A 24943-nucleotide genomic window follows, 5' to 3' on the forward strand; every position below is an offset into this window, starting at 1 on the left:
TGTGCCCCAACACCTAACAACTGCGGCAGGGCCTCAGACCCCGCGCTCAGCTTCAAAGTGCGCCTGCGCCACGCCGTGGTTGCTAGGAAACCGCTGGGCCGCTGTTTCTGGTGGCTGCTTTAACATGGCCAAATTCGTGCTTGCGGGTGAGTGATCCCCAAGTCCCCCCGTAGGACGCTCAAAACACCCAACGTGCTCATCTCCTTTCGTCTCTTGGCAGTGATATTCTTAACGTTTGTTCTAGCAACTCCGGCATCTCTATGGACCACCCGAACCTTCTTGTGAATTCATTCAAGATGTTTACTGGGCAGTGTCCTGTGCAAAGCACTCCCGGACACTGGAGATACCATGGGGGGAAACAGAACACCTGGGCCTTCGAGGAGCTTTCCGTCTCACAGAGTACAGAAGCTTGTAGATGAGAAATTTGGATCCACTGGAATTCATGAAATAAGGGAGATGTGCACAGTACTCTGGGAGGCGTTGCAGGAGCTGATTTGTGAAGATTTGCGATAGGGAGGACATTTCAGATAAAGGCTAAAAGAGGCTAGAAGTCTCATGGCCTAATGGAGGAACTAGATATGGAGGAAGTGTCCCGACCTGGGGCTAGAATGGGAGCAGCAGCCCGATCCTTGCACCTAAAGTCCACCAAACAAAGGTGTTTGTACTGTGTCTTGAAAGCAATGAAGACTAGGAGAGTATCCTTAATGGGTTTGCATTTTAGGAAGCCCACCTTTGCAGCAATGTAGGGGAAGGATTGAAAACATCCACTGGCATCCAGAAAACCACTAAAGGGTTTCAGGAAAAGCAGCAGACTCTTGTACCTGCCTCCTTCCCTTCTCAGCAAATTTCTTGAAAGAGCAGACTGCTTTTTTTGTCTTCAGGCCCTCCATTCCATCTGGCTCTCACTTCTACCTCTTTTCAGATATAGTCTTCACCAAAGTCACCGATGACTTTTACAGAAGCTGTCCAGTCCTTATTTGAACTTTCTGATTAACACAATTCACATCTCCCATCTGCCTGGAAATCTATTTCCTTTCCTTCTTTATTCATTCAGAAGAACATTTTTTATCACTGACTATTTGCTGGGAAGGCAGTGATACAGAAACTTACAGAGAATGGTGCTTGGGTGCCAGTGGCAAGGCAGACTCTGTAGAAGCAATGTGGCAGGAGACCTCATTTAGTGGAGGCAAAGACCTCCCAGAAGGTCTTTTAAGCAGCGATCTGAAAGATGAGAAGGAGTTACCTAACAGAAAGGAGGTAGGGAAGAAGAGAGAGATTAAGCATAGGTGGCAGGGAGTGGGGTTGGAAGGAGGAAAGCTAGTTTGGTGATGATCGAGACTGTACAATAAGCAGAAGATGGAAGTAGATTTAGTAGGACTGGCGTAAAGGGTACAAAGGGAGAGAGTATCATAGGCTGAGTCCAGCATTAGTTACTATAAATTTTTGTGAGCCGTGTTTATATTTTAAATATTATCCAAAGTACATGGAAGGCTTTTTGGAAGGAGAGAACATAATCAAAGTTGCATCTTATCTGAATGTTCTTCTCCATGGGAAGAGAAAGATTAGATGCCAAGACCCCAGTTAGATGTGATAGTCCAGGAAGGAGATAGTGGTGGCCTGGTCTGGGATGGTAGGCAATGGAAATGGAAGGAAATGAATGGACTGGAGAGATATTGCAGAGGCATAATTCACAGCACTAAATATCTAATTAGGTTGAGGAGAGCAAGTAAGGGAGAAGTAAGAGTTAAAATTATTTCCAACCAATGGTTTGGAAAAATGGGTAGATGAGGAGTCACTAAAAAAAAATTGGAAAACTAGTCTTAATACCCTGGATACTCTTAATTCTCTTAAATAACTATGTAGGTAAACATAAAGAACATAAGAGAAGGAGCAGATTCAGTGGGGGGGAGTTCAGGCAAAATCTGTCCTAGCCATGCTGAGTGCCTATGAGACATTCAGAAGGAGATGGAAAAATCCAGGAAGGTATAAACATCTTGGATAGTTCTGAATGGGATGTGCAGATTTCTACTTGAAACCAAGGGAGTGGAGGAGATTAGCCAGAAAGAATGCATAGAGTATGAAGATAAGGTGCAGTGAAGAAATTTATCCTTTTAGGGGATTGATAAAGGAATAAGAACCTACCAAGTATAGAGAGAATGGCCAGAGAAGTAGGACGAAAACCTTAAGAGTGACCCGACCGTAGCAGGTGTTCTAGAAGGATAGAAGAGGGCAAAGGTCAACAAGAAAATGCCCATGAGAAAAGAATCAAAAAGTATCCATTCGATGTAATGACATGGAGGTTCCCTGTGCCCTTCCAGAGAGTCGTGGTTCAAGCCAGATTGCAGTGAGATAAGAACTAAATGGGAGTAAAAAATGGGATGGCAAGTGTAGAGGACTCTTTCAAGAAATTTTTATAGAAAAGGGCACATAGAATGCATTAGCTAGAGAGACATAGGCTTTTTGTTTTTTTAGGACAGGAAAAACTTAAATATAACTTTACTATATTTAAATATGATAGAAAAGGAACATTAAGAACAGAGATAAAATGTTGAAAGAGAGGCAGTTCTGCAGGTAGAAGAGAGTGGTATTCAGAGCATAAGTGGCGAGGTTAGACCTGGACAGGAGGTAGAAGCCATCGTCCATTGAAGAGGAGAAAAAAGGAAAGAATGAGTCCAAATGCAGACAGGCTTATAGGTATGATGATAGGAGGTTGGGAGATTTACCAACTGATGACTTTTTGTATGATTTGGGTTTGTTTTTGTAAAGTAGAAAGCAAGGTTGTCTGTCGTCTTCCAATAGTGTGGGAAAATAGAAGGAAGAAGTTTGCACGAAGTAGGCCACATTTGGAAGGGTAATTGTAGAGAACAGAAGAGAGTGCTGATAAGGAAAACAGGAGGAGCTCCAGGCAGAGTTGAAGGCCAGTTGAGGCTAGTGACCATGAATTTATAATGGCGCCTCTCTGCTTGGATCTACTATGTTTCTCCAGGGGTACCTAGCGAATGAACCCAGAAACAGAAAAGGCAGGTAATTGAATTCATCCAAGGTGAGACATGTTTACCAGGCTCATTTGCCAGAAGCGTAGTGGGGCAAGATAATTTAAAACATGAGCCAGAGAGTGGTTTGAATTCATGAACCATGGATTTGAGCTCAACAGGGAGGCTAACAGACAGGGAGTGAGTGAGAGATTTGATGAGTTAGAAGTCACCCTAACGTTGAAGAACTCATGACTGTGAGTAACTGGGGAAGATTGTTGCAGAGGAGGTTCTGCCCTCGGCCTCTGCCCTTCCTGCTCCATCAGACACCCAACCCCATTGACTCTGGTGGCTTTAACTTCATGTGTGTTGATGGCTACAAAATCTATATCTTAATCCCTCACGTGGGTCCTGTACTTGAGACAACACCTGCAGCTACCTGCTGGTCAGATCCACTTAGATATACTGCACATACCTCCAATGCACTTGTCTGTAACTAAAATTCCTACCTCTCTAGTAAGTGCAGGATCATCTGCGCAAGCCAGAAAACAGAAGTTATCCCAGACTTGTCTCTCTCCCTTCCGCTTCTCCTCCTCCTAGTACCACTCCCTGCAACATATAGCAAATCTACATGTGATTTTACCACCACCCTTCACTTCATACTTTGCCTTTTAGTGGCTCCTAATGAGTAGTTCACTATTAGTAATTCATGCTTAGTTAGTAGCACGGCAGCCCCTTAGAGAAAGTGAGGTCTACCATGATACTGGAATAGAGTAAATATCCAATAGTCTTTTTCTTCTTTCCATATTTTATTACTTAAGATTCGGACCATCTATGAAATAATTTTTTTTTACCTCTGTTAAAAATAAGAAGTTTATATGGTGGCAGTTATATAATAAATCTATGTAATAGAATATATCATAACTCTGTGATTATTTCTGTAATTACATGCCAAATACTTATAACTGGATGACAATTTCTATGTGATGTATGAAAATGTTGCTATTTTGAACTCTTTTAGGTAGAGCAGATTGCCCATATTATGCTAAAGCAGAACTTCTGGCAGACTATTTACAAAAGAATCTTCCTAATTTCCAGATATATAAAATTACACAACGTCCTCAGGTTTGGGAGGTAAGAAGCCTTTCCATGTCTTCTAATTTAATGAAATATTAGCCAGTGTATCAGACAGTTTTCCAATAATGAACTTTTATGTACTACTGATATTTTTAACACTAATAAAATAAATTTCTATTTACTGGTCTCAAAATATTATGTATTTTCTTTTCCCAGTAGCTAGTAGAACAAATGAGGCCCTAACCAATCAGTGGAATAAATTTCACTATTTTTTCTCCCAAGAATCCAGGCAACTTATGTTATCCTTTTTAACTTTTCATTGTCCTTCGCCTAATTTCTAGCAACATGAGACACTACCATACTGCTGCATCAGAGGGCTCAGCCAGCCTTGAACTCTGAAGCTGGGTGGCCCTTCAGAGACACCCTAAATACAGGCAAGGTGGCTGGGCTTCTGTACTGACACAATTAACAGTCCTTGGATGCCAGCTGCCCTTGGGGAAAGGACTTAACTCTAGGCAAGGGAATGTCTCTGACCTCAGTTCCTATAGAGAGACTCAGCACTGAGCCAGCAGCAGCCAGTGCACCTAGTGGCCCAGGCAATGAGTGTCTTGGTCATGAAGGGGAAATCTGAAAGACATATGACAGGATCTACTACAGTTCACCAGCTGTGCCTTTGGGATCCATGTGCTCCATATAATAAGTTATTTTCATCTGGGAACAGCTTTTCTGAGGTTCTGGTTGGCGTCTTTCCCTGAGGAAAATTTACAAGAAGATGGTTAATCAAAAGAACATAGTCTCCACTGCATATCATTTTAGGGCTGTAACTGACACTCGTCACCTTTCTTGTCTATGATCCAATGTTGATCCCCCTCCTGCTCTGCTTGTCCAGGTGACTTAGGATGTGTGATGAACTAGACCTGTATCCATAGGGGTCTGAGTACTAGTCTCCAGTGCATGTACACTTGCTGTCAAAATTGAGCAAAGCAGTACCGAGGGATTCCCCAGTGGATCCCCTAGATGCCAAATATTCTTTCCTGCCCACATGCCCCAGAGCAGCAGTGCTGTTTACTCCTTCCAGGACAGTAGCTCCTTTCCTTAACTGCTGTCTCTTGGCACAGGAGCTCACAGTGACCGAGGAGCAGCCACAACTTAAAGTTTAACAGAACTCTTCCCAATAGAAACACCCTTGCACTTCTGGAACTTAGAACCTCCAGACCCATAGAATCTAGAGTAAGTGGGTTCGGGGAAGCACAAATTCTCCATGTGGGTCACTGGGAGTAAAGGTAAGCAAGATCACTCTTAATTCTGTCCCTTGGTTCCTGGGTTCATATATGTTACCTATTAGGGAAAAACACCATATTGATTCATGGTATATGTTGCATCCTGAAAGACAGTGTTTCATCCTTACAGGATAACAACCTCTAAGCACCTTCGGTGGGCTGTCCTATACCTCTATCAGGCTGCTATGTGGTGTGATATAGGATAGGGCCAGTACATCCCATGGTTACATGCCCAGTTCTATAAATGCTTTACTCCAAAGTGGTTCAAAGTGATGTTACTCAGGATCCCATGTTGCTAGGTTGAATGTTTTGTAAGCTCTTGGGCAGGGTGCTGGCCAAAGCCCTATAAGCAGAAAAAGCAGTTCTTTATTTTATATGTTGATTCCAGTCACATTGAATCACTGCCGTTTCTAGGCTGAAAGGGGTGAAATGTAATCACCTTGACACCAAAAAGCTAGTTAGTGTCTTTAAGGGATAGTGCCATTATCATGGAGTCAGTGTTGGTCTCTAGGGACATAGCATAACCTCTGTCTCCTTTGTGAGCCCATCGTCCCTTCAACTAAGACATTATCTACTGGTTATCTTGTGCTTTTATCATAATAGATGTTCTCTGGTGGGCACTTTCCCCGGCCTCTTTTATTTCAGGATTCTATCATCCCACTCACCAGGGAGTCCAGCTCTAGAACAGCGTGTCCTTGAAGATCCCTGGCTGGGAATGGACATCCACACCAGGCTTCTCAGTGGTGCCAAAAACATATCGCCAGCACAGTTCTTATCATTTTGATGAAAATGGTGTCTTCTAGGCCCTTCTGGAGAATGTAACTGACTAGTAGCTTCCATGCTTCCATAGTAGCATACCCACTCCAGCATGCCCACTTTTCTGAGCTTTTTGAATCCTTCTCCTATTGTCCTCCAAGGACGTTCTGGCATTTCTGTTTCATTTCATGTGAGTCATCACTTTTTCCAAGCTTCAGAGAGCCATCTTAACAACTTGTTACCACTGTCTTCTGAGGTTCTTGCCAGGATATACACCACTGAGTTGCAGAAGAGTGATTCATATTGATAAAATCTCCCTTATCCAACCATATGTTCTACTCTTGATTCTGCACCCTCAGGGTCCAGACCTAGACATATTCCTCCATCCTCTACCAAGACATCAACATGCCCCACTGGATGCTGAAGGTCTTTTGGGGCAGAGTCCCTTTCCTCCAGGCACCCGGCACTTCCCTGGCCAGGCTCTATAATGACTAGGGGAACCATGGCAGAATCCTCACCGCAGCACTATTTGCCTTAAGGGGAGATAAAGGCACAGAGATCTTCAACATAATCAAGAGAAATCAGTTTCTGAGATTTTATGTGTCCAGTAGTCTCATTATACTGTGTCCAATGACAAGGGTGCTATCATATACTTTACTTTCTGGCTCTACTCAGCTCTTATCATTGGAAGGCCAGGTCTACACAAGCCAGATAATTATGATTTAAACTTTTTCTAATGAATATTATTAGAAATCCATAGATCATTTTTAGCTCATTAATGCAGTCTGAATAACAAACTGTACCCTCATATTTGGAAAGCAGTGTCAAATTTGTGGGCCTAAGCCTGAAAATATCTCCTATAGAAGAGCAAGGGAAGAACCAGTTGAATTTTTGGCTAGCAGAGAAGTTAGAACACTTGGCTTCTCTTTTAAGCTAACTATTTTCATTCATGGTCTCCTCAGCAGAGAGCAACTTTCAGTACCTTTATTTGGTCAGCAAATTTGAAGAGCCGTCTTTCTTATTTGATTAATTTGTTACTTAACTCACTACTATTTTCTCTATTGACCTTTTACAATGTATAGATATCTAAATTTTATTATGTAAAAGTTTTACTACTCAGTGGTAGCAAAAAAAAAAAGCTAGTTTGTGTTTAAATTCTGAAGTATTGAACTAAATTCTGACACAGATTCAATGGGTGACTTCTCTTGGAATATCATTCAACAGGAGTGGCTAAAAGATTTGTGTGATGAAAAGAAGTGGAATCACAAAAACTCCCCCATCATCTGGAGAGAGCTGTTGGATCGTGGAGGAGAGGGGTTGCTTTTAGGAGGCTATAATGAGTTCCTGGAATACGCCCAGGTATATGAATTAAGTTAATTTATTTTCTCAAAATATTATCTTTCTCTCACACTGTTCTCCAAATGTCTTGCTTTTCAAAGTATTCCCTCATCTCTCTTTTTACTCTATTCTGGCTTTAAGTAAGAACTTCCCATTGTGATTACTGTCAGCTAATTATGTATTCTCGGTGTTGACTTTTTCTTTCCTAATATTAGCTTTACTATGGTGTCACCTCTAGCATGACTACTGAGCTGATGGAGACAATCGCTCAGGAGAACCTGGAGGCACATATAGAAAAAGAATTGGAGGAAGAAGCCAGGAAAGATCTTGTCAATCCCTTGCAGGTCTGGATCACCAGGTGGGACAAACTCCAGAGTTCATGAGGTTGGGTGTTTGTATTTAGAAAGAAAAAGAATGTGGGATTAAGTCCATGGTGGAAGAACATCTGAATGTCAAGTTTAAGATCTGGATGGATGGATGGATGGAAAGAGAGAGAGACAGACGGATAGATATGTGTATATATGCATATATCCCTCAATACGACTTCATATGTTTTATTTTTTAAAGATTTTTTAGAAGTTTATTTATTTATTTTGAGAGAGAGAGAGAGAGAGAGAGAGAGAGAGAAGGCACATGTGCATGAGCCAGGGAAGGGCAGAGAGAGGGAGAGAGAGCATCCAAGTAGGCTCTGCACTGACAATGTGGAGCCTGATATGGGGCTCGATCCCACAAACAGTGAGATTGTGACCTGAGTCGAGATCAACAGTTGGATGCTCAACCAACTGAGCGACCCGGGCACCTCCACATTTAAGCTGTAGAATAGAGGTGTATGTATGCATACACACATACGCAATCTAAGAGCAAGTGTATAGTGAAGATAATTACTCTGATAACCCGTCTCCGGCTCTTGTCCCCATTCTGTGTCTCTCATGGCATCTGCTGCTCTCGTTCTTGCTCTGCCTTGCTGTCTTTTGCCCTTTCCCTCACTTTCTTTTCCTCTCCCCCTGCCACCTCACGGCCTGCTGCCCTCCCCACTTCCACACTCGCTAGAGCTGACCTTGGCTCTTCCTCTGTCCCCTCCTGTTGTGTGCCTGCCTCGGTAACCAGTGTTGTGGCTGGACCAGCCTGTGGTTCTTACCGTGACTGCGGGACACCCTCAGCAATCACCATCAGGGAACTGGGGAAAGGGGGTTGTTACTTACACATCCTGGAAATTACATGGCACCTATGGAGCCACCCAGTGACATCACTGGCACAGAGAGAGAGAGAAAGAGAGAGAGAGAGAACATGTGAACACATATGGGCCTGGGGCTCTGCTTTACTTGAGGTTGAGAGTGGGGGCCTAGGGTTTTGTGGGCTCACTCTGTACTGCCGAATTTAAAACCTAAGAGTAGAAATTTAAAGCTTGGAAAGAGAAAAAACAAGTGGCCCAGATAGTCAACTACCTGGATACTTGCTGAATTATGGATACAGACCCATGATCCCCAGCTTCTGCTGACCCTAGGCTTCTCTGCAAGGATTTAGAAAAGATAGCCCTTTCCCCCAAAACATCATTACTTTGTAGCTAAGAGTATAAAGTAGAAAAGAGCTATGGTTAAATAAAACTTGTTATTTCTTTACCTTTTTAAGACAAAATGTAAACATGTTATCAGAGTAATATAATACCATTCTTTTAAATTCTGCCTTCTGCATATTCTATTTTATTTGAAAAGCTTTTTAAAAAGGTACATTTCTTATTTTGGGATTGTTTTCAGAGGGCCCAGAGCAAGGGATAGTAGTGAGCATTTTTTTGTTCAACTTTTGCTTTCTTATCTTAGAAAGTCTAAGCCGTTGTGGATGCTTATTTAAGCTATTAGATCACCTTATTACTGCACGTGCAGAAATCTCTATTAAGAATAAAGGCTTAACAGGGGCAAAAGATTTAACCATTCATAATCTGGCTTTGCACTTTACTAGTGCATCAGTACCTGCCTGCTACAACCTAATTCCCATCTTGGTAAGTGGCGAGGTGTTCGGAATGCAAACGGAAATGAGCATAAATCTATTTGACAATGAGCGGGCGAAAGAAGATCTCCACCTTCTCAGGACTGAGACTCAGGATCTGGTGGCGCCCTTGCTCCGGGGCGTCTCCGTCTGCACCAGCGTGGAGGATGCCTTCCGCCAGGCCCACGTGGTCATCATCCTGGATGACAGCACCGACCAGGAGGTGCACACTTTAGAAAGCTGCATCCAAAGCAGGCTTCCTCTGTGTAGGCTGTATGGAGGCCTGATCGAGAAAAATGCTCACGACTCCGTCAGAGTTATCGTGGGAGGAAAAACGTTCGTGAACCTGAAAACAGTTTTGCTTATGAGATACGCCCCAAACGTGGCACACAATATCATCGCTGTCGCGCTAGGGGTGGAAGGCCAAGCCAAAGCCATGCTGGCCAGAAAACTGAAGACTACCCCCTCGAGTGAGTGAGCTTCTGTTTCCATTTCTGGTTTTAAACAGTGTGATTGCAAAGCAGCTAGGAAGAACACCGTACTCTTTAGGATTATTCTGGGTAAACTTACTGTGTGATCTGACTATTGTGCAAACATTTTCTTTCTTTCTTTCTTTCTTTTTTTTTTTTTTCATGACTGGCTGACTTTGTCCATCATTATAAAAATTAGTAAACAGAGGCATCTGGGTGGCTCAGTCGATTAAGCATCCGATTTGGGCTCAGGTCATGAGTTCTAGCCCCACATGAGGCTCTGTGCTGACAGCTCAGAGCCTGAAGCCTGCTTTGGATTCTGTGTCTCCCTCTCTCTCTCTCTGCCCCTCCCCTGCTCTTGCTCTCTCAAAAATTAATAAACATTAAAAATTTTTAAATAAAAATTAGTTAACAAATGTTTCATGCAAAAAGCTATTTTTCAAGTTATAATTTGAAACCTAATATTCCAGTTTTCCATTATAATAGTCAACTAAGTAATCAGTGTTTTTAAAAATATAATCAGGGGAGTATTTAAGTGGCTCTACCCCACTGTGTGACCTTGGGCAACCACTTAACCTTGCTGTGCCTCAGTTTCCTCATCTGTAAAATGAGGATGTAATAGCACTTACCTCCAGGAACTGATGTGAGGATTCAAAGAAAAATATTTCCAAAGTGCTTGGAGGAGTGCCCAGCATGGGGTAGACATTTGAGAGGGCATTTCACTTGTCTATGGGATTATATCTGAGCTTTTTGTGCTTCTATTGGTCTTTGGACATCAGAATCCTGTGACCATGAGACTGGATCAGAAAATGGATTGGTGTATTTAAAAGGGGAGTGCTGTGTTTAAAAATATTTATTATGTTTGACAAATTTCAGCCATTGGGTAAAGGAAAGAGGGATGTGAGAGAGACAGCAGTCAATTGGAATTGTCAGCAGAGTAGCAATTAGAAACTCAGCACCAACAAAAATGTTGAAGCAAAGAGACCTGAAAGCAGAAAACCATCAGGGAGAATCATTCAGAGAAGAGTCCAGATACCAAGGGGGTAGCAGACCTTTTCAGGATATCCCTTGAGTTTAGTTCACACATAACCCTGTTTCTCAGACCATGTGCATTGGGCTTAGCTGGAACTCTTTCTGTTGCAAGTGACAAAGTCCACTCAAAGCGACTGAAGTCAGATAGCTTTTTGTCAGGCATAGATGGATGCTGGGGCTTAAATGATGATGTCAGGACTGGCTGGTTCTCTCTCTTGACCGATCCCTCAGCCCTGCTTTCCTAAGCATTGGCTCGAATCTTGGGCAGGCTCTCTGGAAACAAAAGTGGCAAAGTGGCCCCTGATGTCCCCAGACTCATACATTCATAGCTTAGCCACCCCAGTAGAAAGAGGGCTTGCTTTCTCAAATGTACATAAGTAGCAGGATAATATCTCGTTGGTCAGGCTTGGACCATTTGCCCGTCTCCAAAACAATTGTTGTGGCCAGAAATCTGGAATCTGGGTCTCGTGCCTATTGATAGACCTAAGGGGTGAGGACAGCCCTACCCAAACCATATGGACTGAAATTGAGAAAGGGTAGTTATTTAAAGGAAAACCAGGATGCTGTTAAAGAAAAACATTAGGAAGAAATGTTAGGAGGAAAAACAGCAGATGTCCACTATGATTTTCTCTAACAGAGCTAGAAAGAGCCTTCAATCTGATAAGCAGACTTCTTCCTGCCGCCTGCCTTTGCACACAGCCCTGTGAGAGTGTGAGGCCTGGAGCTGCTGCGGCTGGTTTAGGACCAGGCGGGACAGGCCAAGAGGGCAGCGTCCTCTGAGCCCTGAGCAAGCCTCAGTGTCACTGCCGACCTCAACCTGTTACCACAGAAGAGACGGGAACTCCTTCTAGTTAAGCCAAGGTGCAAGGATATTCTGTTACTTGAAACCAACAGCAATCTCACCTCATGCAGAACAGTAGAGACTTTAATCTCCACAAGAGGAAGTGCAGTGAACTTAGAATTCAGTCTTTAAGCGAAGAAATAAGTTAATAAGTCAATAAAATTACTTATTTTTCACTTTGGATACAATATTCCTAATAGATCCACAGTTTTAGAATCATATTAAAGCTTAATCACTATTTATCTCTGAGCCCCAGCCTCGTTTTTCTTCGTAGTACCTATCACTTTGTACAGTAGTCGCTTTGTCACCCACTCCCCTCCACCCTGAGAACGTTGCAAGGATTTGGACTGATATGTTTTCTTCTAAACCTCCCACCTAAAAGTGCCTCACACACAGAAGCTAATTCACTTATGTGTTGGTTAGGATGTTCCTGGGGTTCTCTTCTTATAACACCCTCACTCTGCAGAAAATGAATGGGGCGCCTGGGTGGCTTAGTCGGTTAAGCGTCCGACTTTCTCTTGGGTCATGATCTGGCGGTTCATGGGTTTGAGCCCCGCGTTGGGCTCTGTGCTGACTGCCAGCTCAGAGCCTGGAGCCTGTTTCAGTCTGTGACTCCCTCTCTCTCTGACCCTCCCCTGATCAGGCTGTCTCTCTGTCTCTCCTAGAAATAAATAAAAAACATTAAAAAAAGTAAAAAAAAAAAAAGGAAATGAAATTCACCCAGGAGTTAAGTGATTTGCCCAAATTTTGATTCCAGTGTAGGATCAAGGACTCTCTGTCAGAAACAAAGCAGATAAAAAGTTCTCTTCATGGCAAGCAGGGAGGGAAAAAGATCACACCGGTAGTATAATTTTCAGTAGCAATTCTCTGAGGGAGGATTTCAGTATATCTTGAATTCAATCATATGCCCACAACCTACACAGAGCATGATTAGGAACCGCCAAACCCTGATGATTCAGGAAATTATCCATGCCATTTTCACATTTTGGGGGGACCATAAACTAAGATCATATTATGGCAAAAAGATCAACCCTAAAACAAATGCACAAAAAAAAAAATAGACTGCCAGCAACTTTTTTATATATTAATGTTCATTATTATGTTAATTTCAAATTTCTTTTTCTTCACAGACATCAAAAATGTGATAGTTTGGGGTAATATCAGTGGAAATAACTACATTGATCTGAGAAAAGCCAGGGTTTACAGATACGAGAGTGCCATTTGGGGGCCTCCTAACTATTCACGTCCTGTTTTGAGCTTGATATTTGATAGGTATGGTATATTTTTAACTGAAGTATACTAACAATGGTGGATGAATGTATAATAGTTGTTAGAATCCTTTAAATCATCTTAGAAATCATTGTACAAAAATATCTTGGCATTATTCACACTCACCTTTGTTAATGCACTCTATTGAAGAAACATAGAAAATTCCACAGAATCTCAACTAGTAAATCCCCACACCCAATTTATTTGATTTTGCAATTATGAATTTTTATGTTAGACTATCCTTAAAGTAGCTCACATACTTCTTCAAATTTATTTCTAAAGCAAGCATATGTAAAGTGAGTCTTATTTAACACAGAGACATGTATCCAAATTGAAATTGGTGGAGACATTTGCGAGAGTAAGGAATTAAGATGGTGAGTGAGCTCAGGCCCGTGCTGGGTGCTCTGTCGCATGAGAGGCAGAACCCAGAATTGGTGAAGAGCACAGTCTTTAGAACCAAGCCACTTGGATTGAAATTCTATGAGCCGTGTGACTTCAGAGAAGTTCCTTAACCACTCTAGGCCTCTGTTTTTTCATCAGCAAAGTGGAAATGGTCACATATAGTATGAGCCTTATGGGGCCCTTGGGAAGATGAAAGGGATTAGTACAGGCAAAGCACTTAGAAGCAAGCCTGCTATGGTCAGCACTGCCATTACGATGGGCTGGGGGAGGGGAGAAGAGGGGGAGGCGCTCTGAAGCGTTTTTTCTAAACTTTGCAGCCCTTTTCCAGTTGCAGCATTTCCTTCCCATTGCCCCTTCCTCAGACCAGAGGCACTTCATCCATTCCCAGAAATTATGTGTCCCTGAGCCCACTCTTCTGGAGTGTGCTTCCTCTGGGTAGCAGCAGTATCTCAGGGAGCTGTATCATGGTGGCTTAGCAGGAGCAGCCATTCAGTGCTTGTTCTGGTCTGGCTGGACTACTCCCTGAACTTAAACTTTATAGAGTCTAACAACTTAGTTCTTTCCCCAGTCTTATGATATCATTTTACTTAGAATGAAGGATGCCACTGGTTCCAAAGATATCATCTACATAGAATAAATTCTTTGTAATGGAAGTAATTGTTCCTGCAGCCTTTGACCACGTTTCTGTGTTTTGTATGTGTTGTCATGTTTTTCATTTGACACTTTGGGAGTCCTTTCTACTATATTTCATTTCTTTTTTCTTTTTATGGGATTGAAGAAGCTTGAATACTTAGATCCATTGATCCAAAGAACATGCTTTTTCATTTGCATTCTTTCCTCCATTGTAACATTGTTTCTTTGTCTCCTTATAGGGATTGGGTAAACAGACAGTTTGTGGCAACTCTTAAAAAGCTGACTGAGACAGGAAAACAATTTGGAAGCATCTTAGCTGCACACAGTATAGCCACTACGTTGAAATACTGGTTCCAGGGCTCACCTCCCGGGGAGATCGTATCTTTAGGAGTACTAAGTGAAGGTAAATCTGGTTTGTTTGTTTTAACATTGTATTGTTTTCAAACTTCCGTGTATGCTCTGTGCTCCTGCTTTCGTGTCCCCACCTTCTGCCTTATGTGATCTATAAACTGTCCAGATGTCCAGAGTTCCATTGCCATTTATGCATCGTGCAGTCCTTCAGTTATCCATTCAGAAGTCCGGGAGTGTTTGTGTGAACGCGCAGGGAGCACACCGGGATCAGACCTGGCCTCCGCCTTCAGGCGACCTAGAGCAGGGTAAAGAAGAGCCAGCTAACCAAAACTAAACCATTCCATCAAGTTTCTCTCACTGCATCCCAGCTGAGGAGGGGAAGGCAAGGTTGATTGTAGGCAGATGGCAGGAAGAATCGAACAGACTTCAATAAGGAGGTGACACTCCAGGAAGCCTTCAAGCTTGAGCGGTGTTGACGTGGCAGACATGTGTGGGAAGAACATCCTGCAGATGCCACAGGAGCAAAGGCCCAGCAGGGGCGGGACCCAGAGGGCCCAGCAGGACACAGATCCCAGGTCCCAGTGGAAAAGTGGAAAGCCTGCTCTCCGTCCACAAATACCGCACATGCATTTTTCCAGCCTCGCTGCTGTCATTTGCTAAAACCCATTTCCAAGGACTTCTGCCATTTTTGCAAAGTAGGAAAGAGCCAACAGTTGATGTGCCGTGCTTTGTGGGTTCTATCTAAAGCACCTCTTTCCTTTGTGTTTTACTTTCTCCCTGTGCAAACTCATTCATGCCTAATGTTTCCCTATGAAAACATTGCCACCTGGATGTCATGTTGTCACTTCAAGCCAAAATACACCAAACTGAACTTATTGTCTTCCTCTCCCATGTGATACTCCTTATATTCCTTATTTTTCCACCACCATTTTCCCTGTTATTCCAGTGACAATAATGCAGCTCAAGGTAATCCCCCCAAATCCCCCAAGTCAGAATTAATCTGTCTCTCCTCTGTACCCACATAGCATTTTGTTCCTCTGTCAGAGAGCGTATTCCAGCCTGCCCTCGCTGGTGGTGTGGCTGATCACGTACGTACCCACCATCAGCAGACACCTACCCTGAGAGCAGGGCTGTGTGTGGCTGGGCCTTCTTGCTGCTTCATGGTTAGACACTCAGTGAATCTTGTTTCACTTGCAGTTAAGGTGATGAGCACCCTTTTACTGAATGAGGTGAATTCAAGTCAGCATGTGACCTTTTTAGTGTAATAGGCATTTAAAACCTTCTCTTTATTTGTAAACACTTTGCTTAAGCTCCGTAGGAATTCACCGATAAGCAATGCAATCAATTCTGGAGGTGAGGAGCATGTAATCATTGTCTCCCTGAAGCCATTTAGGTCCAGCTCTCTCATGTTGTCTACCCATAAGGCTGGCTTTTTACAGATAAAAAAGAGTGAACAGAGAACCTTGGGTGCTCTCTAAGGAAGGACCTTTTAGATCCTGGTTTTTTTTCTTTTTCTTGTTTTTAAAGATTAATTTTTCTTTTTTTTTTTTTAAATGTTTTATTTATTTCTGAGAGAGGGAGAGAGACAGCATGAACAGGGGAGGGTCAGAGAGAGAGCGAGATACAGAATCTGAAACAGCCTCCAGGCCCTGAGCTAGCTGTCGGCATAGAGCCTGACGCGGGGCTCAAACCCACGAACCGTGAGATCATGACCTGAGCCGAAGTCAGACGCTTAACCGACTGGGCCACCAGGCGCCCCTAGATCCCGGTTTCTTGACTGTCCTCTCATTTTTGTTCTCCTGTCACCATTTTTGATGACCAGATGGTAAGAATGATTTTCTCATTTGATCGAGTTACAAAAAGAGGAGGCAGTTTTCTCTGTATGTTGTCCAGTTAGTGGTAAGTATTGTCGATCTTTTTATTTGGAACACATCCAAACTGGGCCCTGGGAGATGCGGGGAATCCGTCGACTTTCCCTCCCATCCCCCCATCGCGGTGCTCACACCATAGCTGCAGGCCAGCCACAGCAGGCTAGCAGAGCAAGGCCAGGTGGACAGGTACCTTGGGGTCTTGGGCTACTGAGGCATCAAGGAGAGGCCACAGGGAGCAGACAACAGGTATCCAGACAAAATGGAGGAGAAAGAGTGCACTGGCCCCTGAGGCGGAGGCAGGGGATTTGAACCAAGCCAGAGGAGACAGAAGGGACGACAAGAGAAGCAGTAGGTCTTCTTTCAGAGAGAAGCACAGAGGACAGAGTTGTCAGAACTTGGAGAGGTGCTCAGGCAGTACTTCTGGAGTAAATGCTTCAATCCTCCCAGGAGAGAAATTGTCAGAGATGTAGTTCCACCGTTATCCTTAAAAATCATATGCAGTGTCTGTCCTTGTCTACAATGCTTAACGTGAAGGGTTTATTGTTCTGAGCGCTTTTGCTTTGCTTTGCTTTGTGTTTGCTCACTACAGGCCAGTTTGGTATTCCTGAAGGGATCGTCTTTTCTATGCCTGTAAAATTTGAGAATGGAACTTGGGTGGTTCTTACGGATCTCAAAGATATTGAAATCAGTAAAAAAATAATAACCAGAATGGCCAGTGATCTAATTCAGGTAATGTCCAGCTAAATACAAGAGCGCTGACTCTGATACTGACTATAAACTGATTCCTCTAGGCTAAGACAAATACTGATGTTCTTGGATTCAATTTGCATCTTATTCCTAAAAACAATAAGGAGGCAGTAAGAGTTGGAAGAAATCAACAGAAGAACACTACTCATTAGGTTATATTTCTGGCATGTTAAAAATATTTGTTGGTTACCTAAAAAATCAAGACTCAAAGTGTTTTTCTATTGAAGAATGATTAACTTAGCAATTGTGGCCATTTACTTCTCTGATTATAAAATTTTTCAACAGGAGAAACTTGTTGCACTTGGAGATTTGATCAGTTTTCAGCCCTATCAATCAGGTAATCTTTTAGATGTGACATTTTATTGTGCTGTTATTAAAAGACTACTAAAATAGGTGTTGAAACGGAATATTACTCAGCCATCAAAAAGAATAGAAGCTCACCATTTGCAGTGATGTGGATGGAACTAGGATATATTATGCTGAAGAAACGAAGTCAACCAGAGAAATACAAATACCACATGATTTTATTCATATGTGGAATTTAAGAAACAAAATAGTTGAACATATAGGAAGATGGGGAAAAAAGAAGAGAAGAGAGGGAAACAAATCACAGAAAATCTTTTTGTTTTTTTATGTATATTTACTTAAGAGAGAGAGTGCATGTGCACATGCAAGCAGGGGAGGGGTACACAGAGAGAAGGAGAGAGAATCCCAAGCAGGCTTCTTGCTGTCAGCACAGAGCCTGACCTGGGTCTTGAACCCACGAACCACGAGATCATGACCTGAGCCAAAATCAACAGTTGGATGCTCAACAGACTGAGCCACTCAGGCACCCCACAAGAGACTCTTAATGACAGACAACAAACTATGGATTGATGGAAGAAGGGGGGTAGGCGATGGACTAGATGGGTGATGGCTATTAAGGAGGCTGTATATGATGAGCACTGGGCATTGTATGTGAGTGATGAATCACTGAATTCTACTCTGAAACCAATGTTGCACTGTATGTTACTTAACTAAAATTTAAATGTAAAAACATAAATAAAATAAAGCAAGATCACCATAATCATCCATTAAAAAATAAAAGAAAATATTTGTTCAATGAGAAAGAATGAAATCTGGCCATTTGTAGCAACATGGATGGAATTTGAGGGTGTTATGCTGAGCGAAATAAGTCAGGCAGAGAAGGACAGATACCATATGTTTGCACGTATAGGGAGATTAGGAGGAACTTAATGGAGGACCATGGGGGAGAAGAAGGGGAAGAATAGTTGGAGAGAAGGAGGGAGCCAAACCATGAGAGACTCATGAATGCTGAGAACAAACTGAGGGTGGATGGGGGCGGGGAGAGGGGAAGGGAGGTGATGGGCATGGGGGAGGGCATTTGTTGGGATGAGCACTGGGTGTTATATGGAAACCAACTTGACAATAAACTATTTAAAAATTAAAAAAAAAGAAAATAATCTCCAAAGTGTAGAGTGAAGATAAAAAAATATTTTTTGAAACTGAATTACTGTTTAAAATTGATAACTATAATCCACATTTTATCACTTTTAAATGAAATTATTGACAAAATAAACTACCAAGCTCAGCGTGTCCTTTGAAATAAAATATCTCATAAAAATGCTAAAGAAATTACATCTTAAAAACAGTATGACCTTGGGGCACCTGGGTGCCGCAGTTGGTTGAGCATCTGACTTTGGCTTAGGTCATGATCTCATGGTTTATGGTTCAAGCCCCACCTTAGGCTTACTGCTGACAGATTGGAGCCTGCTTCAGATTCTCTGTCTCCCTCTCTCTCTCTGCCCCTCCTGTACTCAGGCTTTTGCTCAAAACTAAATAAACATTAAAATAACATCTTTTAAAATAACATCTTTTAAAAAACACTATGACCTTATAAATGTGTGTAACATATGTATTCATTTCCCAGAGCTGCCATAACAAATAACCACAAACTGGGTGGCTTAAACAATGGAAACTTATTCTCTAGTGAGTAAATGAGACTAGAAGTCCTACATCAGGGGCATGGTCCCTTTGAAGGCTCTATGGAAGCACCCGTTCCTGCCTCTTGGAGCTTCTGGTGGCAGTGTTTGGCAGTCTGGGCTAGAGCTGCGTCACTCCAGTCTCTGGCTCTCTCTTCACATGTCAGTGTTCTGTGTGTGTGTCTGTGTTTCTTCTTAAAATGGACACAGTCATTGCAATCCAGTATGACACCATGTTAACATGATTAAATCTGCTAAAACCCTATTTCTGAATAAGGTTACATTTGCAAGTATTAGAGATTGGGACTTCAGCCTATCTTCTTGGTAACACAATCCAATCCACAACATTCCATTTACTTTTAGATCACTTAAAAAAAAACCCAATAAATTCTAATAAGCTTATTTTTCTCATAGGCAGTTTCTCTAGTCCTAAACTCACAAAGAAGTGCTATCATCTTTCTTTAATCTCTACCTATTGAAAATATTTAACAATCAGTATGGCACGGATTGCACCCAATCTGGCTCTCCGAAAGAAGTAACTGGTAAAAAGAACTGGTAGGGGACAGAGAACTGTTCATGGTCCCACCTGGAGAAGTTTTAGTGAGGTCAAAGCATTGCAGAAGGGGAAAGGCAGAGAGACTAGACCTTGAGGGAAAAAGATTCTGGGCAGAGAGGTGGGCTTTGGGAATTCAGACCTGGTTCTGCCTGGTGGTCAAGTCACCAGGAATGGGCAAAACCAAATGAAGCCCCAAAGCAGCATCAGATCTGAAGGTACGGACTCAGAAGTCCAAAGAGCAGTTGATTTTCACTGATTTATTCCCAGAATTTCGAGGCGCTCCTTGAGGTGTCTTGCTTTTGCAGGGTGGAGCTACCCAAATTCCTTTTCTGAGAATTCTCAATGTGACTCTTTTGATTGGTAGTTAGTTCTAAATTTTCCATAATACTTATAGAGGATTTTGTGAAAAAAGAATAATCTGATTTTATGGTATTTTCATTAACAAAGGTCAACGGGCGTGTGCGCGCGCACACACACACACACGTATGTATGTATGTATGTATGTATGTATTTGATTGATCTTGACTCTGTCACCTTCAGACCTTGCCCAAACCACTGTTCCAGAGATTCCAAGATCAGAGCTTTGAAAATAATCAGAATTTTGCACAGTTTGGAGGTCTCTGCTTATTAACATATCAATGAGATGATTCATGTATGAGGTTTATTTAATCTTTTCAATTAATTTAATACATAACTTCTTGACTTTTAGAAACTGACTTAGCTAAAAGATATGAAAAGACCACCTTACCCACCACATATATCAACCAGGAAAATCAAAGAGTCTCAGAAGGTAGGTATATCGATTGAAAAAAAATGTCCTTTTTATTCAAGGTCTAACATTAAATTTCAAAGAAAGGAATTTGATCATCTATTAACCATGAAGGGGAGGTAAGTCTTTCATCACCCTCATCCTATATTCAAAACTCAGATCATATTTAAAATCTGTTAAAACCTGTGAAGAAAATGACCAGATATTCATTGAGCACCTTCGGTATGCTGGTCACTGTGAGGGACACTGGGGGACGCAATAACAGAGTTGTGGTCACACAAACATGTCTTGGGAAAGGAGCCATAAGAATATGGAACAGTAAATGCAAAGGTGCACAATTAACTAAACAGGTCAATAAAACAAAGCAAGACAGGTCAAAAGTAAAGAGAGTATAATAATGAATCTGGAAGCTCACAAGGAAAAGAGGGGTCGTTGTAATATATGAAGGAGGAAATTTAGTCATATCTTAAAATTTAGTTGGGACTTACGGTAGCTAAGATAATCAAATGGTCATATATTTAGCTATAAACTGTGATAGTTCTGTCACACAAGCTCAAAATATTCTAGAGATCTATCGTACAACAATGTGTACATAGTGAATATGGTGGCGTACGCTGAAAAACATGTTAAAAAGGTAGGTTTTGTGTTACATGTTTTTAGCATAATACAGAAAGAAAAAGAAAGAAATCATACTAGATTCTAGAGACATGAACGTAAATCAAATCTTGTTCTCAAAGTGTTCACCATCTCACATGGGAAACAGCAAAGCCAATTAAAAACTACCCAATTGAGGGGCGCCTGGGTGGCTCAGTCGGTTAAGTGTCTGAGTTCTGCTCAGGTCATTATCTCACAGCTTGTGAGTTCAAGCCCTGCATCGGGCTATGTGCTGACAGCTCAGAACGTGGAGCCTGCTTCGGATTCTGTATTTCCCTCTCTCTGCGCCTCCCCTGCTCTCTTTCTCTATCTCTCTCTCTGTCTCTCTCTCTCAAAAATATAAAAATAACTACCCAACTGAGAAGGAAGTGGTATGCCGAGAGAGGCCCAGGCATAATGGAACCACACTGGGGGTCTCCTGACATAGACGGGATCATTAGCAAAGGCGTTCAAGAAGAAACAAAGTGGGAGTGGACCCTATAAGGAGGAGTAGGAATTACTCATGTCATGTAGGGAAAAAGAAGCATGCAAGTGGAAGGGTAAAAGAGGCCGTGAAGGGTGCACCACCAGAAGGAGGCACATGAACAAAGGAGACATTTCGGGTGACCGAGGCATGACCAGAAGTGTGAACCTGAGGCGGTCTGGAATTGTATTCAGAAGACAATAAATAGAGTAGCCGGGCTAGAGGAGAGGATCTCAAGAGGATGAATAGAACTGGAAAAGGCAGATGGAGGCAGTTTGGCCAAATGGTTGGTTGAGAGCTCAGCAAAACAGCTGGTGGACGGCTAGACAAAGCATGAAATGGATGGTCAGGCTTCGAGAACTAATGTGGCTTTATCATTGGACCCTAGAGGACGACGGAGCAGCCCAAGTCAGTGTCTGCAGGACCGTGCTGAGCTCAGTCCCATACAGAACAGATACTTTAAGAGGCCCAGTGAGACAGTGTCTGCAGGGATCAGGGTGTCAGCACTATTGTTCCGATGAGCTCGCTGGCACTAAGCAATACTCAAGGAAAGGAGTGAGGGCTCCGAGGCCCTCGTGGGAGAACTGAGAAAAATTTGGAAGATCTGTCATGGTGAAGGTGACTGGCAGCTTCCCAGGATAGACGGAGAAAAGCCAAACTGTAGAGTATCTATTCCTGAGTTTCGGCATCAGACCAATCTAAGTTGTTAATTAAAATGGCAGGTTCTTAGGGGTGCATGGGGGGCTCAGTTGGTTAATCAAGCATCCAACTCTTGATTTCAGCTCAGGTCGTGATCTCACGTTTCATGAGTTTGAGCCCTGAATTGGGCTCTGCACTGAGAGTGAGGAGCCTGCTTGGGATTCTTTCTTTCCCTCTCTTGCTGCCCTTCTCCTGCTCTCTCTCTCTGTCTCTCTCTCTCTCTCTCTCTCTCAAAAAATAAACTAAAAAAAATTTAATGATAGATTCTTAGATCCTCTACAAAGTCATAATCTTACACAGACTAAGAATGTTAGTGGTGATAACATAAAGAAAATGGGGTTCATTTCAGGTTGCTTTGGGGCTATTGTTGAATGAGCATCAAGAACCAAATATCATTTAATAGTGCTTTCCACAGTGTGAGTTTGGTGAGTCATAAAAAAATTTTGCGGGTTGCAAAACCAGTTTAACAACTGGCATTTTTTCCTTGAACTGGAATAAAATTGATAAGAAAAAAATAGTGAGAAGACCAGAATTGTTTTCCCCAAAATTCTATGCACTTGAATAGAATAGAAAAACAAAGATGAATAGTAAAGATTAGAAAAGTTAAGTATCGCTTCGTGTAACTTTTTTTGTTTTATTAAATGCACACAAGTGCACATACTAGACTATAATGTAAAATACATTTTTAACTGTGAGTCCTAATCAACAAAGTTGGAAAAACACTGACCTAGAACATATTATAGATGGTTAGTTATATTCTACATCCAAATTATTTTTTAATTTTGGTTTTAGAATATAAAGATAGAAAGCATTCTGATCTAATCCAAGATGAAGAAGAAGATCCAGTTATGTCAAACAGTAAGTCAATCGAGTCATAAACAATCTCTGTAGTGCTAATGGTCAGGACTCATGCAGTCCAGTCTTAGACAATGACGATGCAGCCAGAAGAACATAGGCCAGCTCTTGAGACTCCATATAAAAGCAATCTAGTTTCTGGCAGCTCCCAAAGAGTGAGGTATTCAGAGAAACTTGGAGTGGAAAGAAAAAGAGGAAATGAGAAGAACTGCAAAAAATCAATGTGCTTCAGATACTAAAATCTCTGTTCTTTTCATTCTCTATTTACTTTGGTGGGTTTTTCAGATGTGACTCTTCTAACCATCTCTGAAAAGCCATACAGTCAAGCACCCTAAGTGGTAGGTGGGAAACAAAACATTAACTAGTCTTTTTCTTATTCTATAAATAGAACTGGGTAGAACCAATCCAGTGCCCCCCCGATATAGTTCTTTCCAAACCCTTTCCCCATCCCTCATCCCCAGGTACTCAGCTTTGCTTGCTGATGCTTCTGGATCCTACCTTCCTACATTTATAACCAGGCTATGTCAATGACGATTGAATCCTTCCCTTAGAATGAGTGTGGAAGGAAATGGACACAGATAGATCTGTGAGTCCAGATTTTCAAAGTCTGTAACTTAGTTGTCATGGTATTTTATGAAAACAAGGCTGATGTAGACTTCTTTATGGTTGACCAGCCAGGATATTCACCCACACCTCCACACCTCCACACTTTTATTTAAATATCCAATAAAATGGACAAATCCATTGTACCTTCCGTTCTGAAAATGTACAGTGTAATGAGCTTTGGAGTGGGGCTTACCACAGGGAATTAGAATTGGTGCATAGATGAGAAGCTGGACCAAGAAAATAAATGGAACTGACAATATAGCTGCAAATAAACTTGAGAATGGGAAGCAAAGGAGCCAAGGGGCACTGCATATAGAAACAGATTAAGGTGAGGAGGGAGTTTAGAATGTAGTTTTGCTGTATACAAGTACCTAACAATGGTCTTGTGATTCGATGTCCCTCATAGATAGAATCTCTCTCATGCACATACTCTCCCTCAATCAAATAAGTTGGAATACAGGAACCCAGGAAACAGAAGAAAGAGGAGAGCAAACAAAAGCTAATAAAAATATAGGTTATTCATAGATTTTTAAATAGTTATACCTTTTTATTCTCTTCCTTTTACAGAGTCTGCAGGCAAAACTATGGAACAGCAACAGATCATATGAGACCAACTATAAAGTTATTTAGTAATGTAATAAATATGGAAAGACCCAAGAATGTCTGTATTTAGGGAAGAATAATTTGAAAAGATTGACCTTCATCTTAGATAATGTTATGCTAGACAATGATAGTGATAGCACACACACAAAAAAGCGAGTTCAGTCATTTTGTGTCACCTGAATCCACTCATAGGTTTGCTTATTGTCCCATTGTCACCCATATTGTCAATTGCTATTTTTTAAACAACTTTAAGATACAATTGTCAGTCACTGCATCCTTGCCAGTATCTCCTTCTAGGAGAACCTGCTTCCTCCCACAGGCCATACCTCAGCCATGGGCATAAGCAGCCATGTTTGCTTAACGGGTCTCACCACCTTGGCTTCATCTGATTGTACCAGAAGAAACACCTTACTCAAAGAGAACCAATGAGATTTTTTTTTCTCACTGTGTCCAAAAATTTACACTGAGAAAAGACGGATAAGTAAGTTGGTGCCTGGATGATGGTAATGCTAGTGAACTAAAGAAGGCCACACAGTTCTGCTGTGAGGTTTTAAGAGCTAGGCAGGCTCACCACCTTCATAAGATCTGGCTGTGTATCTTTTCTCCTTGGATTTACTTGGGATAATTATCTTTACAATAAATACACTTCTACTTTAGCTTAGATTGAATAGGTTTCTGTTTCCTCACACCAGATGTGGCCTGAAAATAAATAGAATTTTGAAAGGAAAGCCTAA

At 41.9% G+C, this 24943-nt stretch overlaps 1 protein-coding gene across 4 annotated transcripts; it reads left to right on the plus strand.

Annotated features, from left to right (window-relative positions):
* The first annotated feature begins 92 nt into the window (after positions 1-92).
* On the plus strand, positions 93-24943 carry MDH1B (malate dehydrogenase 1B). Of its 4 annotated transcripts, XM_077771472.1 has the most exons (12): positions 93-146; positions 3994-4106; positions 7310-7444; positions 7639-7781; positions 9380-9876; positions 12880-13021; positions 14293-14456; positions 16865-17004; positions 17308-17359; positions 20270-20350; positions 22938-23003; positions 24174-24943. In XM_077771472.1, exons 1-12 carry the CDS (start codon positions 125-127, stop codon positions 24212-24214), a joined length of 1596 nt encoding a protein of 531 aa, XP_077627598.1. In that variant the 5' UTR covers positions 93-124; the 3' UTR covers positions 24215-24943. The 4 variants fall into 4 exon arrangements, with proteins under 4 accessions (XP_077627598.1, XP_077627604.1, XP_077627610.1 ...); XM_077771478.1 differs by lacking the exon at positions 22938-23003; XM_077771484.1 differs by lacking the exons at positions 93-146; positions 3994-4106 and adding an exon at positions 5274-5332 and having other exon boundaries at positions 7662-7781.

The sequence above is a fragment of the Crocuta crocuta genome, unplaced genomic scaffold (assembly GCF_008692635.1).
Source record: "Crocuta crocuta isolate KB4526 unplaced genomic scaffold, BGI_CrCroc_1.0 scaffold160, whole genome shotgun sequence".
NCBI classification, from domain to species: Eukaryota; Metazoa; Chordata; class Mammalia; order Carnivora; family Hyaenidae; genus Crocuta; species Crocuta crocuta.

What these genes read in the sequence shown, in the direction of transcription:
- MDH1B (XM_077771472.1), top strand. Translation starts at nt 125, where the DNA reads ATGGCCAAATTCGTGCTTGCGG. An exon ending in GGCCAAATTCGTGCTTGCGG is followed by an intron (nt 147 to 3,993) that starts GTGAGTGATCCC and finishes GAACTCTTTTAG; the next exon opens with GTAGAGCAGATTGCCCATAT. An exon ending in TGGCCAGTGATCTAATTCAG is followed by an intron (nt 17,005 to 17,307) that starts GTAATGTCCAGC and finishes ATTTTTCAACAG; the next exon opens with GAGAAACTTGTTGCACTTGG.